We start from the raw sequence: 19,738 nt of genomic DNA, 5'->3' as shown, positions 1-19,738 counted from the left end.
ACCTATGGCAGCGCCATCTAGCAGGGCAACCCTAGCACCATCTGGTTTCCCCCTTCAAGCTAGACAAGTTTCGTTCCTTGTAGTGTTTTCGTTTGACGCTTATTTCGTGAGATATTTTGCCCGGTCACGATCAATGGACCACCCTGTATGCACACCACTGCTAGTGCTGCCACCTGCCACCATTTATTCATTCCCCTGTCCATATTGATAGATATTGTTTTGTTAGTTTTCAGTACATGAGATTACTGCAATTGCCTCTTGTTCATATAATACAATAATTATTTTCTGAGGATCTCATACTGTATAATACTGTCGTTATGGATCAACTCATGTAAGGTCCATAAATTCCAGACATCTTACACAATGATGTTCATTTTGTTAAGCGTAATACACAAATCCCACAGAAGGTTGATCTCTGCACCTCACAGACACTCCCTTTCTGGTGCTCTCCTATCGCACATAGTGAGTTATTAGCAACTAATGTTTTTGTCATCATAATGGTTAACACAACACTGTGACATGAGTCTTATTAAAGAATGAACTTGCGACCTCTCACACGTTCTTCCTTATCAGTTGCACATTTTTAATTAGCTTAGATGCTTCGATACCCCTGAATCATCTTCAGTTGTAAGCAGTTGGTAACAGCAACCCATCTTCTCTACTCAGTAGCACATATCAGAGTACTCTGATATGTACTTCTTTGTAGACAAGACAGGTTGCTGGTGCAACTACTTAGGTCTGAAGATGATCCAGAGGGATCGAAACATGTAATCTAATTAAAAAATGCAACTGAGACGAAACAATAAATGAGAATTATCTTAAACTTTATTATCATTCACTTGTGTAAAGTACTGCATAACACAGCAAGGAGTAAAGAAGGCATCCCTTGGAACAAATTGTGGTGTATGCAGGGCTGCCCCCTGCATATTTGGACTACCACACTTATGTGTAAATGAATTAAAATTTGTGTCACATACAGGACTTGAGAATCCAGGTCGTCTCAGTACTAGACAAAGGTGTTAACCATTGCAGCACTGTGATATTGTAGCTGACATTCAGTCTCTTTTCCACTTTTTAAACCGTCAGTACTGCTGAAGCTCTTCAATACTGGGGAAGCACCCCAGCTTTATATGTAATAGGGAGATCCTGTCTGTACCTATGGTATAGGTGATTTATTGATCTGATGGAATTATATTTTGTTAGAGACGTATGAGTCTCAACTTTATCCTCGATAGTGATAGGAGCTGAAGAAATGAATTGAAATTCGAGACATGGCCGGGACTTGAACTGGGTTTCCTACCTGTTAGTCAGATATGCTGACCATTACGCCTCCATGGTATTGGGGCTGAAAGCATGAAAGTATGTGTTACGGAGGGGGTTGGACTTGTCCTTGCAGGTTTGTTAGCCAGTGTATCACGGTGGTGTAATGCTTAGCACATACGCCTAGTACGAAAGAGACCCAGGTTCTAATGTCCCATCTCCTTTCCAGTCCTAGAGTACAGCCACGACACGACCTACACATACCACCAATCCTCCAGCCGCACACCCTCCACGTCCTCTACCAAAGAAATTTCCTCCTCTCCTGGACTGTGAACCCCACAAACTCTACCCTACCAACTCTGCATCCACCCTACCCTATCGACATCCCTCTGAAGGGCTCCTACTTCCTCCTCTCCGCTTCCCTTTCGCCCCCATCCGCTCTCTGGTGTATGGGTCTTGGTGTCAGTTATCCCTCTCTTCGACCCCCACAACCACGCCTGTGTGGTCACTATCTCTTAACAGTCATCAGTCCTCATTACAACCAGTCTCCTATCTCCTTCCATACACACCATCCTTTTCATGGGCAATCTACTGTCCCAGGGCAGGTCCTTTCCCAGTTTTGGTGAAAGTGTATGGTGCTCCGTGTTTAATGGTAAGCGTATGTCCAGTCATGTTCAGTGTTTTTCCAGTGTTTTTCAAGTGTTTAGTGTTCTTCATGTGTTCTTCAGTTGTTCACATTTTTATCATTTTTAAGCAATTCCCAAAGACAGCATTAGATTATTTACAGTCTCCTATTATCATCACCTTCCAGAACCGTATCAAATTCATAATACATAGGTCTGTTTGTTTATTTGTTTTAGCATGTAAGTTAGAGAGAAATTGTATTGGCTGAAGAGCGGGTTGTTTGTACCGCTGCCAGCGCACAAGAGCCAGGGGGCGGATGAAATAACAATAAGGGAAAAAAAGCAGGGAGAGCCAGCTACGTCCCGAGGAAAGAGCAACCAACGGTCGCCTCAGCTCTCCGCTACGGATCTCCTCTACCGTCCCCGCCTGCTCCTGCCTCTCCCGCTGCCCGTGAAGCTGCCGCCCTTGTTCTGAACCACGCCGCCACGCCAGACACTGCACTCCAGTCAGCCGCATCGAAGGCACCAGTACGCAGTATTCTTTTCGACTGCCCACAAGCTCATTGTGTCGTGGGGCGATGTCAGTACGGCACCTTGCTTGTCACCAGTTGTATGCCTATAGGCCCCTTGCCATGTAGGACCATCCCGTTACAAGTCGAGTGCCTATCCCAGTCTCGTAGAACCATGTCGTGTCATCACCTGCTGCTTATCAGGGGACTGCCTACGAGGTGCCAGCCTCGTAGGTCTGTGTCATTATTAATCTTCCCTGCTCCTCAAGACCTTGCTGTTCCCGAATTGTACTGGCATTATTGCCAGAAGTTGTACTTAATTTGTTTCTCGTAATAAACAATGCTTATTTCAAAGTGTGTATCCCACTCAGGAAGCCTCAGTCTTCAGCAGAAGAATGCTTCAAAAATGTTATGTGTTCTTTATTGAAAAGTAGTCCGGCATTTTGCTGCTATCATCACAATTACAGCACAATTTCATAAACGAAACCATGACCGGGCGTTATCTTCTGCAGCGAGAGGGACATCTTTACACGAAAGAAGGTGCGCTATACAGAAAAACTGCAAGATGTGCGTAATGTTCCACATCTCCAACGACAACTGTCACGTGTATGGTCCGTTTGTCACAACCAGTTTCTAGGGCGCATCTCATTCAGAGCGCAGGTTTTGCACCCATTTCAGAGTCAATTCTTCCCATATATCGATCTGCAGCAATCTTCCCATTGTCAAAGTCGCTTGTAGAAGTGGCTTTTCCCATTTGGTGTCCCTATCATAGCTCCGAAAGTCAATTTCATCATTGCCTTTCACACGGAAACTTCATTGCCAAGAACAAATATGCCATGCCATCATGAACTATACACTGTACTGTTTCTCCTGGGTGGACTTGGTTTTAAAAAAAATGTGAACTAAATATTACGATAAATTTTATAAATAATCGACAAGTACGCCAAAGAAGAAGAGATGTAACTACAATAGACATGTTATTCCATCAACGCTTGCGCTTCTATGCATGAACTATCTTTCCTTTGTCTTTCACTTATCTGCTTGGATTCGCACCTAAGAGGACGTTCTTGTGTAAAGCTCATCTTGCCGTACCAGTTGATAATGTAAGTTCTACTTAAAACCCGAAAAATATAATTGTTATTTTGTCAAACTAATTTGTGTATGTGGTCAATCAATTGGTAGTCTGATACCTGGATTGTCTTAAATAGATACAGGCCTTAACAAAGAATTTTCATTGTTAGGCACCATCTTAGAAAAATCTGTAACATTTTTCTTTTAGCTCATCTACGAGACGTGCCGCCGGTTAGGACAATTAACCTTATTTCAGATCCAACGAGACAAGAAGCAGCTACTAATAATTTAACAGCTTTACTTACACATATTCTTTATATATCGAGATAACATCCCAGGCAGAAAATTTCTGGTCACAGGATTCCAGTTCCATCATAGGATTTCATTTGTAGGTGCTACTCTTGTTATCTTGTATTGGGGAATCGAGACGAAACCACGACGTTACGTATTACAGTAGTGTACATCGAACAGACTTGGCAAATATTCTCTGGTGCAATAAGCACACGACTTCTGACGAGCCTGGAATAATATCCGTAGTGTTGGCAAATAAGAAATGGACTATTAATTATCGGCGATTACGTAACTACCCTGAGAACTGAGCTAGTTTACTGAGTGCTTATACACGTTCAGCTAAATTAAACAACATATTACACTGTTAATAATATTCATACATTAGTTATTTCTCTTTTATGCTGAGCCATTGCATTAATGTGTGTTTCTTTTTTATATATGTCACGGCTCATATTCATTCTGTTACATTACAATGATAGCAAAGAAAAGGAGTCACAAATAAAAATTTTATTTTATTACATTACAACAACTTCAACTATTTTAGGCGTAGTCGCGACCGACATTTGTTGTAGTATGCAATCAGTTTGAAGAAACCACTCTGGTATAACTCGGTACCCTGTGATGCAAGGAATTGTCACACTGCCTGCTCCACTTCAGCATTGTAAGTGACGTCCGCAGGGTGCTGCTACCAACGCAGGGAATAGGCAAGAGTCCGATGGAGCAAGACTTGGGCTGCTGCCCTGCTGATGTAATCTCTCTCGTCCAAAGCGACGACTCTGATCCTGTATGAACTTCGCTGCATGTGGCTTTGCTTTGCCGTTCAAGAGCACAACATTTTCACTCAAGAGTCCTGGTCTCTTACGTCGAATGGTGGACTTGACCTTGATGAAGGTGTCACAGTAATGGGCTGCGCTGATGGTCCGTCGCTGGAGGAAATCAAAGACAATCACACCTTTCAAGTCCCAAAATAATGACAATAACCTTTCCTGCAGAAAAGACTGAATTTTTTCTTCATCTTGTGAAATAGCACGCTTCCAGGTCACTGATGCGTTCTTTTGTTCTGGGGTGATTCCCATTCTTGCAATCTTGTGATCCGTGGTCAGGTTCCTAGGCACTCACCTTGCAGACACTTTTCGGTAACCCATCACATCAGCGAGCCTGTGATAGCCTGGGGCGCGGCCAATATGTAGTGTGGACACTACGCTAGACACCATGATTTACCTGTCCGCTAACACCATGTCCTGTACACTAGCAATGTTGTTTTCATTTTTGGCTGTGGAGGGACGCCCACTTCGACCTTCATCCCTCTGGCTCTGCCTTCCTTCTCTGAACATACAACACAAGCAATCAACCATTTCACGAGACATGACCACTGCAAAATATATGGTTTTTAGGCATTCATGGATGACTGACACACTAGTGGCACATGCCCACTCATACCGGATATCAGCATGCACTTTCATTGGCGACAACGTTGTCGATACACGTCCGTCTGCGGTCGGGATGTGTACTCTAATGACCTCGGCCACGTCGGTCTGCTGCTACTGTCTCCTCCGCTGCCAGCCCTTCCGTCACTGAAACAGCAATGTATGGATTCATATCACGTTGCTTGGCGTACCATCTTCTCTATCAAAAACATTGACGAACTTACTTTCGGAACGTCCCTCGTAGATTGAATCCCCATTCGTCCCCGCTCCACTTATATGCTTTTATAGCATCATCTGCCAGTAACACTACCAAGCAGCATTCAGGTGGACAGGGGGCGTAATGATTTGTCTGATCAGTGTACCTACATACAGTTGCTCACCATCTACATTACGGCTGTAAATACTGCCAAAACTTCCGCGTTTGAGCCCCAAATCCTCTTTGTCAGCGTAGTAACGTAGCCCTCTTGTGTCGAGAGGAAACATGAACTTTCATATATTTTATCCAATGGCTAGAGCCTGATGGTCATTTCAGCATTTATTGTTCCTCTTTTCCTTCTTCGCCCGTGGCCTTCGCTTTCCCTCTTCCTCTGTTCATTTGCTTTTCATATTTTGCTACTAAATCCACGCGCTTTTGCTCACCGTTTGTTCCCTAGATTTTTAGTGCAGAGATGTGGTGGGATGCACTGATTTCATACTGGTTACTCATGAAACACCGGCTGTTAATGCATATAGCGTCCGACATTTGTGGACATCACTAATATAGCATAAACAGTTGAAGGCAGCGAATCGAGAATATTCAGTGAGTGCCGTTACGTCAACAAGCGACAGTGATGCCATTTTTTAAAAAGGTAAAGCCAGTAGCGTTATTTTATCCCGAATTTACATTTACATGACAAAAAGGACGACTCTGTGGCAAGAGAAATGGAACTGCTCTGTAATGAACAATAATTTATCGCTTTTGTCGAATACTCCCATTTCGGCGACTAGTTTCACAGCAAATATTAAAAGTTTCGTCAGTGGGATCTACGCTTCAATAGCTCTTACATACCATTAAAATGATACGCTGTTCTATCGAAAAAAAACGTTCTAACTTAAATATGTATACAGATAATATTAATAATTTCGCTTGGTTCAATAGCATGGTGGAAGAGCTTCTATTGGACGTCACTTCTGCTACTTAGGTGTCCATAACCCACGCGCTTATCCAAACTGGGAAAGGAGACCTATGTGTAGTTTCTGCCGATTCCTAGATCGTAGGGAAGTGAAAGCTAGGTTAAAACGAAGACTGAAAAATCCATGGTCCGACTGCAACTTAATGCCACGATCTCTCGGATTTCAGGCAAGCACTTTACTAGACCACCACGTGCGACCTCTATGTAGATACTTCATCTGTAAGTTCTGATAAGCAAGACGGCGAGTACCAAAATATGTGATATACATGGTCGTATCTTTTGACTATATTCACCTAGAACCTTAAATTTTTTACAGCGACAAAGAGACATAGACTTTAGTACTTGATATGAATGTTAACTTGATATCCAACTCGGTTCCTGAGACAAAGAAATCTTAACAGACTGACAGAGAGACAGACAAACAACAAACTGCAAGAAAAAAAATATAATTACAAATTAACAGTCTATATTCTCGCCATACTTTTACAGTGAAACCTTACTTCTTGCCAAATTTAACGATTCTAGGTCAACGGTAATTATCGTACAGGTTTCAGAAGTTAGTTTCCTATAATCAAAATATGTGATATAACTGGTCAGGTTCTGCAGAAAGTGTCATCACTTCTGTCTTTAAGCTGGTCGTAGGTTGTGTTCCAAAAATGAACAGCATAGAGACAGAGGTGATGACACTTGCTTCAGGACAACGCTCAAGCACGTACAGTGCAAGCTGTCACTGATTTGCTTGACTGATGGGGCTGCTAAGTGTCATACCACCTACTGCACTCCCCTGACTTAAGCCCTCGTAAGTTCAACTCGATTTTTAAACTGAAGGAAACACTTCACGGCATTCGCTTCAGAACTGCTACCAATTCGTCGGGCAATAGACCGCGCCGCTCGAACTGTCAACACAACTGGCACCGCTAAGAGTATCCTACGACTTCCACATCGGTGGCAACGTGTTATACACTATGCTGGCGACAACTTTGAAGGTCAGTAAAACTTTGAAACACGTGACTATTTTGTACGAGCTGTGAATAAATAGTTGCCACTATTAAAGTTCCAACCCTCGTATATGACTGTGGTAAGTCTTCAGTATCAATGAAGCTCTGTGGATGAGGAGAGGAGAGGAGACAACTGAAACCGGTAAATTGTATTATGTGGGATTGTGGCGGACCATAAACCATTTCGTCAATAACTTTATTCGTTTTAATACTTTCAGGGTACTAATTTATTGTGCAATAGTATTCAGCCGCGGCAGCTTCACTACCATGGATCATCATCAGAGCGCAGAACTGAACAGCGTTAACAACACACGATCTACACATGTTTGTAGACTGGGTACATATAACTTTAAGAAATTATTGCAGTTTCATCAGATTAACAGCGCAGATGTTTTTACGACATTTTAATTCGAAAGAGGGAAAGAAAATTCGTTCCGGTATGTATGAATACTATGGTACACGCAGAGTGAAGTAGGCAAAAGTATGTCACCACTTTAGAGCTGTGCTATATTTGTGACTCGAACAGAACGAGGAATACGTGTGTGTGTGTGTGTGTGTGTGTGTGTGTGTGTGTGTGTGTGTGTGTTTCAGCGTTATTAATACCGACTGCCCGTCGTAGACAGCTTCCACTTCCACCGGTAAGTTTTCCAAATAGTGTATAGATTCGGTGCTGACAAAATACTCAGGTTGGGAGCTGACGTCAGGTGTTCAGATATGTAAGATATTTCACTTCAGAAAACACAAAACGTAGTATCCTATGACTGTAAGAACAGTCACATCTGGAATCAGTCAACTGCAAAAAATATGTGGATGTAACAACCCCTCAGAGTCTGAAGTAGAATCGTCACACAGACGGAATCGTAAATAAAGCAGGTAGTAGACTTGGGTTAGCTGGTAGGATCATGGGAAAATGCACGCAATCTACACAGAGAACTCATCCTTCAATATTGTTGTTCGAGTGTGTGGAATCCATACCAGATAGTATGAACAAAATGTGTGTAAATTCCTAAGGGGCAAACTGCTGAGGTCATCGGTCCCTAGACTTACACACTACTCAAACTAACTTATGCTAAGGACAACACACACACCCATGCCCGAGAGAGGACTCGAACCTACTACGGGAGGGGTCACGCATTCCGTGACACGTCGCCTCTAACCGCGCGGCCACTTTGTGCGGCGATAATATGTACAGACTGTGTGATTTTCGCAGTGGTGAGATTCAATCAAATCATGTATTTCGTTTGAGGATGGCGAAACGAAACTGGTAACAACGTTTGAAGTTAATGTGACTGGGTTAAACAATAAATTGTTTTCAGATTTGTTTGTCACAGTAGAGTGTCAAGCAGACGCTGAAGAACCTGAACAAGCCGATGCTTAAGGACAGATGTTAATAATCTTACGAGAACATGTGGCCCTTTTCGGGTTCCTCACCTCAATCGGTGGAAACGGAACCTTTCCTGTCCCATTGTTAAGACCCCTTCTTCTTAGGCGCAGCTAGACATATCAAGTTATGTCATATACTAAAGTCCTTTCGGAGGGGATGAGGGGAGGGTGGGAGTTGTAATAAACTCTACTTCCTAAATTAATGCAATCAAAAAATATGACCGTTTACGTCACTTATTTTTATACTGCCAACAGCCCTCAACGAAACCTATAGATTACGTCCCGTTGACCTGCAATCATGAAATTTAGCAGTAACTAAGGTTTTACAGAGCAAGCTATATAGAAATCCGAATATTGTTAATTTGCATTTATATCATCCGAAAAACAATTGTTTTTGTCATTTTTTATCTGTCTGTCCGTCTATTAAGATCCCTTTTCTTCACCAGAATTATAATAGCAAATACTAAATTACAGCAAAATGTATGTTTCAGACTAAAAATTGAAACATTCTCGAAAGTCTCGGAAGTCCCGGAACCGATATCTTGCCAGTATCGAAATGGATAACAGGCATAAACGGCCGAGATTCTCTGTTCCCGAGATGGGTGAATTATCTACGTACATAACTGAGCTTGCACGGAAATGCCAGAGCGCAAGTCTTACTCGCACTTGACGAATGTTTTGTTACTGAGCCTCGTTTCGACAACTGAAGTTGTACAAGTACTACAGGTTATATACCGTCTTTTGCCACTCTAAAAAAAGTCGTATTTAGACCACATACGTTTCGCTATATTTCGAAGTATCTTCAGTGGTTATTGTATCATTGAGGTTTTCGTTACGAATCTCCCTGCCAGGATAGTAAACAGTACTCATGCCTTAAATCATTATTATTAAACAGAGATAAACTAAAATTGTTACTGTTTTGTGTTTGTTACTTGGTTCCTAATATTCTTCAACACATAGTTCTTCGATTATAGTACAGTACACTTTCACTGATGTACTTACAACTTTTGTAATTTGTTTCGAAATGAGGGTCTGCGGAATGTGATCATCTTTTGGTTTGTTTTTGTGGTGTTTTAAACCTCTGCTACTCCTCTGAGTGTGTATGTGTATATTGTTCGACTGGTGTGCTTGTGTGTGTATGTGTATACTGTTCGACTGGTGTGTGTGTGTGTGTGTGTGTGTGTGTGTGTGTGTGTGTGTGTGTGTGTGTGTGTGTGTGTTCGCGCGCGTGCTTGTGTGTGTATGTGTATACTGTTCGACTGGTGTGTGTGTGTGTGTGTGTGTGTGTGTGTGTGTGTGTGTGTGTGTTCGCGCGCGTGCGCGTAAGTGTGCGCACGAGTGTGTGCGCACGAGTGTGCGCGCACGAGTGTGTTGGCGCGTGTGTCTGTGCGCGAGCGCTCGCGCACGCGAGCGTGCGGGCGCGTGTGCGCAGGAGTGTGCGCGTAAGTGTGCGCGCAAGTGTGCGCGCACGAGTGTGCGCGCACGAGTGTGCGCGCACGAGTGTGCGCGCACGAGTGTGCGCGCACGAGTGTGCGCGCACGAGTGTGCGCGCACGAGTGTGCGCGCACGAGTGTGCGCGCACGAGTGTGCGCGCACGAGTGTGCGCGCACGAGTCTGCGCGCACGAGTCTGCGCGCACGAGTCTGCGCGCACGAGTCTGCGCGCACGAGTCTGCGCGCACGAGTCTGTTGGCGCGTGTGCGCGAACGCGCGCGTGCTTGTTCTGAATGAATCCAAACAACATAAAAAGGAAAACATACGAATATTCAATGTCAGTGGAAGTGCTCTGTACTACACTCGAACGCCTATATGTAGAAGAACATTAGGAATGAAGTAGTGAACAGAATATAGAAATGACTGTAATTTAATACTGTTAAATAATAGCAATTCACTAAACGAGGCCGGCCGAAGTGGCCGTGCGGTTAAAGGCGCTGCAGTCTGGAATCGCAAGACCGCTACGGTCGCAGGTTCGAATCCTGCCTCGGGCATGGATGTTTGTCATGTCCTTAGGTTAGTTAGGTTTAACTAGTTCTAAGTTCTAGGGGACTAATGACCTCAGCAGTTGAGTCCCATAGTGCTCAGAGCCAGCCACTAAACGAGAATTGTTTACGATCTTTCCACGCAGATTTGCAAGAAAACCAACATTATTGCACTGACTTTGCTTTGAAATAAATAAAAATGCATTTGATCTCAATAAGACTTATATTACAATTGTAAAAGATGGTTTATAACCCGTATTACGTATATCCTACGAAATCCTACTAGAAAACTTTCAAGAAATATTATTAAGTAGAGAATCAAGTATACAGAACTTAATAATAGATTGAGGTGACACGTCATCAGATAAGCTATATGCACGTAATGAAATAGCGGCAATATCGCGTACACAATGTATAAACGGGCAGTACATTGGCGGATGTGTCTTTTGTACTCAGTTGATTCATGTGAAAAGATTTCTGACGCGATTATGGTCACACGTCGGTAAATAACAGACACTGAATGCGGAATGGTAGTTGGAGGAAACCGTTAGGGAATTCAATATTCCGAGGTCCACAGTGTCGAGAGTATGCAGCGAATACCAGATTTCGGCAATTACTTTTCACCACGGACATTGCAATAGCCGACGACCTTCACTTAGCGACCGAGTGCAGCGGCGTTTCTGTAGAGTTGTCGGTGCTAACAAGACAAGCATCTCAGAGAAATAACTGCATAAATTAATGTGGGACATACGAAGAACATATCAGTTAGGGCAGTGCGGCAAAATTTGGTGTTAATGGTCTGTGGCAGCAGACAACCGACGTGAGTGCCTTTGCTAACGGCGCGACGTCGTCTGCAACGCCTCTCCTGCGCTTGTGTCCGTATCCGTTGGACCCTAGGCTACTGGAAAACTTCAGCATGGTCAGACGAGTCTCTATTTCAGTTGGTAAGAACTGACGGTAGAGTTAGAGTGTGGCACTGACTCCACGAAGCCATAGACACAAGTTATCAATAAGGCACTGTGCAAGTTGGAAACGTTTCCATGTTGGTGTGGGCTGAATTTACACGGAATAGACTTGGTCCTCTGGTCAAACTGAATCTATCATTGACTGGAAATGGTTGTGTTCTTCTACTTGGAAACCATGTGCAGTCATTCATGTTTCCAAACAACGATGTCATCTCACTGGGCCTCTATTGTTCACAATTGGTTTGGAATGCATTCCCGATAATTCGAGCGAATGATTCTGACGCCAGATAGCGCGACATGAATCTCATCGAACATTTATAGCACGTGATCGAAAGGTCATTTCGTGCAGGAATACTCCGCCGGCAAGCTTCCCCAATTATGGACTGCTATAGAGGCAATATGGCTCAATATTTCTGCAGAGAACTTCCAGCGACTCACTGAATCCATACAACGTCGAATTACTACACTACTTCGGACAAAAAGAGATCAGACACGATACTGGGAGGTATCCCATGGCTTTTGTCACTCCAGTGTATAGTACAGTACCCTACATATCACTCTGTGAGGAACTGCGAAGACAAGAGTAGACTAATTGCAGCATGGTGACGCACTGAAGCAGTCATTTTTCCAGAGTTACTTGTGCGAATGAAATTGCGGAACACCCTGTCATGTGTTACGGTGGGAAATACCCTCTCCAAAGCACTTCACAGCTGTTATCAAATTTCGGACGTACACGCGGAAGAAAAATTTTGTTCATCGTGACATTTGGACATAGGGCAATGAATGACATAACAGACATTTTCTATCCTCATAAACAGGGTTTCCTGCATGGGGCTGGAGAAAAATCCTTGGCGTTTAGTCGAAATGGTTCCTGTAAACGCCGACGTAGTTGTCTTGTATCGCCTTCGCGTACCTTTGGGCAGGGCACTGCCGTCTCTTGTTGTAGCGACGCATTAATTATTCCTCGCAGGCGCTGGATGTGGCCTTGCTTAATTAACAGTATCAATAACGATTAATGAGGCGAACCGCTCTCTGCGTCGACCGTCCCCCGGTAACAGGCGCGCAGCAACTACAGAGGCTGACGTTCATCTCTAGTACTTCTCTCTGTGTTTCATTATATGTATACTCCGAAACTATCGCCAGCTACTGTAAATACGAAAATATTATGTGTCTCGATAACTATCAGAATCTAGTACAAAAAATCTATTACGTAACTGACTAGATAAGTAAATGAGGAGCTACTAACTACTTTTCGGAACAAAAGGGGGAAGACGTGGGGGGAGGAAGGAGGACTTCAAGATAAACACATTTATGTGTATCAGCTCACTTCTTACGTTGAAGCTCTTACATTTAAACCGTAATGAGTGCACATCAAAGGAACTGGCACGTAAATTATTCTTTAGTGAAATAGATGCACTAGTATATTTCATTCCGACGTGACATGGCAGGCCGAATGAGGGTAACGCACGCCAGAATCACTCTAAATATTCAGGAGCTAAAATAATAACAAGTAAAAATCAGCATTAGAATAGGAAATATGGTTTTAAATGAAGATAAGCTATTTTTATATCCGATAACTGATTCTTACATTCATAAGCTTCCATTTTACACTGAAGAGCCAAAGAAACTGCTACACTTGCCTATTATCGTGTATGGCTCCAGCGAGAACGTAGAAGTGCCACAACACGACATGGCATGGACTTGACTATTGTCTCAAGTAGTGCCAGAGAGAACCGACACCTTGAATCCTGCAGGGCTGTTCATAAATTCGTAAGAGTACTAGGGGGTGGAGATATCTTCTGAACACCACGTTGCAAGGCATCCCAGATAAGCTCAGTAATGTTCAATACTGGGGATTTTGGTGGCCAGAGGAAGTGTTTAAACTCAGAAGCCACTCTGTAGCAATTTTGGACATGTGGAGTGTCGCATTGTTTTGCTGCAACTTCTCAAGTCCGTCGGAATGCACAATGGACATGAATGGATGCAAGTTATCAGACAGGATACTTACGTACATGTCACCTGTCATATCAGGGGTTCATATCAGAGATCCCATATCACTCCAAGTGCAAACGCCCCACACCATTACATAGCCTCCACCAGCTTGAACAGCCCCTGCTGACGGTGTTGACGGGCCCAGGCGAGGCATAAAGCTTTGTGTCGTGCAGACATCAAGGGTACATGAAAATTCGTTTGGCTCCGAAAGCCCATATTGATGATGTTTCGTTGAATGGTTCGCAGGCTGACACTTGTTGATGGCCCAGCGCAGAAATATGCAGCCATTTTGCGGAAGGGTTGGACTTCTTTCACGTTGAACGACTCTCTTCAGCCGTTGTTGGTCGTGTTCTTGCAGGATATTTTTCAAGCCGCAGCGATGTCGGAGATTTGATGTTTTACCAGATTCCTGATATTCACAGAATACTAGTGAAGTGGTTGTACGGGAATACCCCACTTCATCGCTGCCCCGGAGATGCTGGATCCCATCGTTCGTCCGCCGTCTATAACACCACGTCCTAACTCACTTAACTCTTGATAATCTGCCATTATAGCAGTAGTAACCGATCAAACAAATGTGCCAGATCCTTAATGTCTTCAATAGGCGTTGCCGACAGCAACGCCGTATTCTGCCAATTTTACATATTTACATAACAAAATAAGGTACAGAACTGGCCATTTAACTTACAACAGCCAGAAGGTGACATACAGTGGTTCGCATACTTGTACATTCAAGAGATAAACTTTTCAGGGCAAACACACTAAATAGGTAAGAATAAGGCAATTTTTTTCTGTACATAAATTTTTTACACTCCACAGCTGCCAGTAATAAGAAAGTAATGCCCTGACGTCTTAACTTCCTCCCGTCAGTTTTCCCCTACGTTACTTTCCTCGCTGATTCACCAGAGAACTTTTCGTTCCTTATGAATTCATCTAATTTTCAACATGTTTCTTTTAATGTCACTTCTCAATCGCTTCAATTCTTCTGCGGGTTGCCCTCAGACTGTGATTGATTTCCGTGGAATATTATGCTGCAAACATACATTTTAAACATTTATCCATTAAATTAAGGCCAATATTTGATTCTAGTAGATTTATTTTGGCCAGGAATGATCCTTTCACCTGTGCTAGTCTGCTTTTGTACGTGCTCCATGCTCCGTTCGTCATGAGTTATTTAGTTTCCAAGACAGCAGAATCCCTTGACTTCATTTACTATGAGGTGACCAATTTTGATGTCACATTTACCGCTTATCACTGTTTTGGTCTTACTATTCATTCCATTCAAGATATTCTAAAATTGTTCTTCACTTTCACCGAGAAGAGAAATGTCAATACCGAATCCAGTCACTTATTTCACCCTGACTTTTAATCCAATTCTTGAAGGTATCTTATTTCCACCATTGCTGCTTTAATGTATAGACTGAACGATAGGAGTCTCCTAGCCGACCCCCTTTTCAGTCCGAGCGCTCTTTTCTTGGTCTTCCAGTCTTCCCTCATCCTTTTTGTACACGTTGTAAAGTGAGGTGACGAAAGTCATAAGATACCAGTAAGTACATGTAAGATGGAGATAGTATACACAAGGTATTTAGGGCAGGGCATTCGCGGAGTTCTGATTTATGCTCACGTGGTTCATGTCAAAAGGTTTCCGACGTGATAATGGCCGCACGAAGGGAATTAATAGACTTAGAACGCAGAATGGCAGTTGGAGTTAGCCGCATGGAAAATTCCATTTCGGAAATCGTTTTTTTTTTCTTTTTTGGGGGAAGGGGGGAGGGGGAGTCATCAGTCTTCTAATTGGTTTGATGCGACCCGCCACGAATTCCTCTCCTGCGCCAACTTCTACATCTCAGAGTAGCATTTGCAACCTACGTCCTCAATTATTTGCTGGATATATTCCAATCTCTGTCTTCCTCTACAGATCCCTCTAGTACCATGAAAGTCATTCCCCGATGTCTTAACAGATATCCTATCATCCTGTTCCTTCTCCTTGTCAGTGTTTTGCACATATTCCTTTCCTCTCCGATTCTGCGGAGAACCTCCTCATTCCTCACCTTATCAGCCCACGGAATTTTCAACATTCCCCTGCAGCGCCACATCTCAAATGTTTCGGTTCTCTTCTGTTCCGGTTTTTCCACAGTCCATGTTTCACTAGCTTACAATGCTGTACTCCAGATGCATATTCTCAGAAATTTCTTCCTAAAATTAAGGCTAGTGTTTGATACTACTAGACCTCTCTTGGCTAGGATTGGCCTCTTTGCCAATACTAGTCCGCTTTAGATGTCCTCCTTGGTCCGACCGTCATTTCCCACGTAGCAGAATCACTTAACTCCATCCACTTCATGACCATCTACCCAGATGTTAAGTTTGTCGCTGCGCTCATATCTACTACTTCTCATTACTTCCGTCTTTCTTCGATTTAGGCTCAGCCATATTCTGTACTCATTAGATTGTTCATTCCATTTAGAAGATCATGTAATACTTGCTCAGTTTCACTGAGGATTGCTGATTGCAATGTCATCAGCGAATCGTATCGTTGGTATCCTTTCACCTTGAATTTTAATTCCACTCGGGAACTTTCCTTTTATTTCCATCATCGTTTCTTCGATGTATAGATTGAACAGTAGGGGCGGAATACTGCATCCCGGTCTCACACCCTATTTAATCTGAGCACTACGTTCTTGGTCGTCTACTCTTGTTATTCCCTCTCGGCTCTTGAACATATTCTATATCACCCATCTCTCCCTATAGATTACCCCTATTTTTCTCAGAATTTCGAAAATCTTGCACCATTTTACACTGCCGAACGCTTTTTCCAGGTGGACAAATTCTATGAACGTGCCTTTATTTTTCATTAGTCTTGCTTCCATTATCAACCGCAAGGTCAGAGTTGCCACTCTGGTGCCTTTACTTTCTCTAAAGCCAAACTGATTGTCATTTAGCACATACTCAATTATGTTTTCCATTCTTCTGTATATTATTCTTGTCTACAACATCGATGAATGAGCTGTTAACCTGATTGTGCGATAACCCACGTACTTGTCAGATCTTTTAGAATTGCGTGGTGATATTTTTCCTAAACTCAGATGGTATGTCACCCGGCTCATATTCTACAGACCAACGTGAATATTTGCTTGTAACCACTTCTTCCAATGATTTTAGAAATTCTGATGGTGTCCTCCAAAGCTCTTTTAAATTCTGATTCTAATACCGGATCCCCTCTATATTCTAAATCGACTCCTGTTTCATCTTCTATTTCATCAGACCAATCTTCCCCCTCATACAGGCCCTCAATGTACTCTTTCCATCTATCCGATCTCTGCTCTGCATTTAACAGTGAAATCCCCGTTGTACTCTTAATGTTACCACCCCTGCTTTTAATTCCACCGGCGGTTTTTTGGAATTTCCTGTATGCTAAGTCAGTACTTAAGACAATCATTTCTTTTTCGGTTACTTCACATTTCTCATGCAAGCATTTCTTCTTAACTTCCCTGTACTTCCTATTGATTTCATTCCTCAGCGACTTTTATTTCTGTATTCCTGGATTTCCCTGAACATTTTGTACTTCCTCCATTCAGAGTTCAACTGAAGTATTTCTTTGTTACCCGTGATTTCTTCGCAGTTACCTTTTTTGCACCTATATTTTTCTTTCCAACTTCTATATTTGCCCTTTTTAGAGATATCCTCTCCTCTTCAACTGTACGGGCTACTGAAATATTCCTTATTGCTGTATCTCATCATTCCTTAGTACTTCCGTATCCCACTTCTTTGCATACTGATTGTTCCTGAATAATCTCTTAAATTTCAGCCTACTCTTCATCACTACTACTGTCCTGGGTACGCCTTACAATCCACTATATGATTTCGGAATCTCTGTCTGACCATGATGTAATATAACTGAACTCTTCCCGTATCACCCAGCCTTTCCCAAGTATACCTCCTCCTCTTGTGATTTTTGAACAGAGTATTCGCTATTACCAGCTGAAATTTATTGCAGAACTCAATTAGTCTTTCTCCTTTCTCATTCCTCGTCCCAAGCCCATGTTCTCCTGTAACCTTTTCTTCTAGTCCTTCCCCTACGACTGCATTCTACTCCCCAATGACTATTAGATTTTCATTTCCCTTTATGTACTGTGTAACTCTTTCAGTATCTTCAGATAGTTTCTCTATCTCTTCATTTTCAAACTGCGTCGTCGGCATGTGTACTTGAACTATCGTTGTCGATTTTGATGATAAAAATTCAATCACTGAAATGTTCACAGTAACACACTCTCTGCTCTACCTTCCTATTCATAACCAGTCCTACTCCCTTTATACCATTTTCTGCTGCCACTGATATTACCCTATACTCATCTGACCAGAAATCTTTGTCTTCTTTCCATTTCACTTCACTAATCCCCACTATATCTAGACTGAGCCTTCGCGTTTCCCTTTTCAGATTTTCTAGCTTCCCTACGACATACAAGCATCTGACATTCCACACGCCGAGTCATAAAACGGTATCCTTTCGTTTGTCATTCAATCTTTTTTTTTTATGGCCACCTCCACCTTGACTGTCCCCTCGCAGAGATCAGAATGGGGGACTTTCACGGAATCTTTTGCCAATGGAGAGATTACCAGGAAACTTTTACACTTAGAGGCCACATGTTCTGTGGATACACGTTACGTGTCTTTAATGCAGTGGTTTCCATTCCCTTCTGCATTCTCATGCCGTGATTCTGCCGCCTTAATGGACTGTTTCCCATCCCAGACAAGAGAGTGCCCTGAACCTGTGCGCGCTCCTCCGTCCTCTTTGACAAGGCCGTTGGCAGGATGAGGGTTGACTTCTTGTGCCGGAAGTCTTCGGCCACCAACGCTGATTATTAAAATTTAAGCAGTGGCTGGTTCGAACCGAGGACTGAGGACGTTTTGATTACTAATCAAAGACATTACCCCCTGGACCACGGTTGCAAATCGTTACAGATTTTGAATATTCCGAAGTTTAAAGTGTCAAGAGTTTACCGAGCATACCAATTTTCAGTATTACTTCTCATCATGTACATATCAATGGTAGACGGCCTTTACTTAACGATCCACAGCAACGGCATTTGCGTAGTGTTGTCGGTGCTAACAGATAAGCAGCACTGCGTGTAATAAATGCAGGTATCAATGTTTGACGTACGACGAACTATCAGTCAGGACAGTGCGACGAAATTTCTTTTTAGTGGGCTATGGCAGCAGACAACCGACGTGAGTGCCTTTGTTAATAGCGCGACATCTTCTGTAGTGCCTCTCCTTTGCTCGTGACCACATCGGTTGGACCCTTGACTACTGGAAATCCGTGGGCTGGTCAGACGAGTCCCGATGTCAGTTGGTAAGAGCTGACGGTAGGGTTCCAGTGTAGTGCAAACCCCACAAAGCCATGGACTAAAGTTGTCACAGAGCATTGAGCAAGCTGGTGTTGGCTCCATGATGTTGTGTGGTGTTTTTACATGGAATGGACCGCTTTCTCTGGCTGGAAATGATTATGTTCGGCTACTTGGAGACCATTTGCAGCCACTCACGGACTTCATATTGCTAAATAACAATGGAATTTTTGTGGATGACAAGGCGTCATGTCAGCGGACCACAAATGTTAGCGGTTGGTTTGAAGAACATTCTGGACAGCTCGAACGGAAAATTCGGCCACAGATCGAGCGAGATGAATCACATCCAACGTTTATGGTAAATAATCGAGAGGTCAGTTCGTGCATAAAGTCCTGTACACTTTCTCAGTTATGGACGGCTACAGAGGCGGTATGGCTCTGTATTTCTGCAGGGGACTTTCAACGACTTGTAGAGTCCATGTCGCGTCGAGTTGTTTCACAAGTGGGACAAAAGGAGGTCAGACACAATAGCAGGAGGTATCCCATGACTTGCCCGCCGGCTAGCAGCGCTGTCTAACGCGCTGTTTCCCGAGCGGGAAGGGCGTGCCGGTCCCCGGCACGAATCCGCCTAGCGGATTAGTGTCAAGTTCCAGTGTGCCGGCCAGCCTGTGGATGGTTTTTAAGGCGGTTTTCCATTTACCTCGGTGAATGCGGGCTGGTTCCCCTTA

General features: G+C 43.2%; 1 protein-coding gene across 1 annotated transcript in view; it reads right to left on the bottom strand.

Moving 5' to 3' along the window:
- The window catches only part of LOC126412959 (dipeptidase 1-like), a 162,443-nt gene that overhangs the window by 134,824 nt on the left and 7,881 nt on the right, over positions 1 to 19,738 (bottom strand). Inside the window, exon 2 of the mRNA XM_050082850.1 lies at positions 10,085 to 10,455. Coding sequence (XP_049938807.1) covers positions 10,085 to 10,455 — 371 coding nt within the window. The remainder of the gene's footprint in view (positions 1 to 10,084; positions 10,456 to 19,738) is intronic.

Source organism: Schistocerca serialis, chromosome 7 (assembly GCF_023864345.2).
Source record: "Schistocerca serialis cubense isolate TAMUIC-IGC-003099 chromosome 7, iqSchSeri2.2, whole genome shotgun sequence".
Classification (NCBI taxonomy): domain Eukaryota; kingdom Metazoa; phylum Arthropoda; class Insecta; order Orthoptera; family Acrididae; genus Schistocerca; species Schistocerca serialis.
This window is presented reverse-complemented; position numbering and strand designations above follow the sequence as displayed.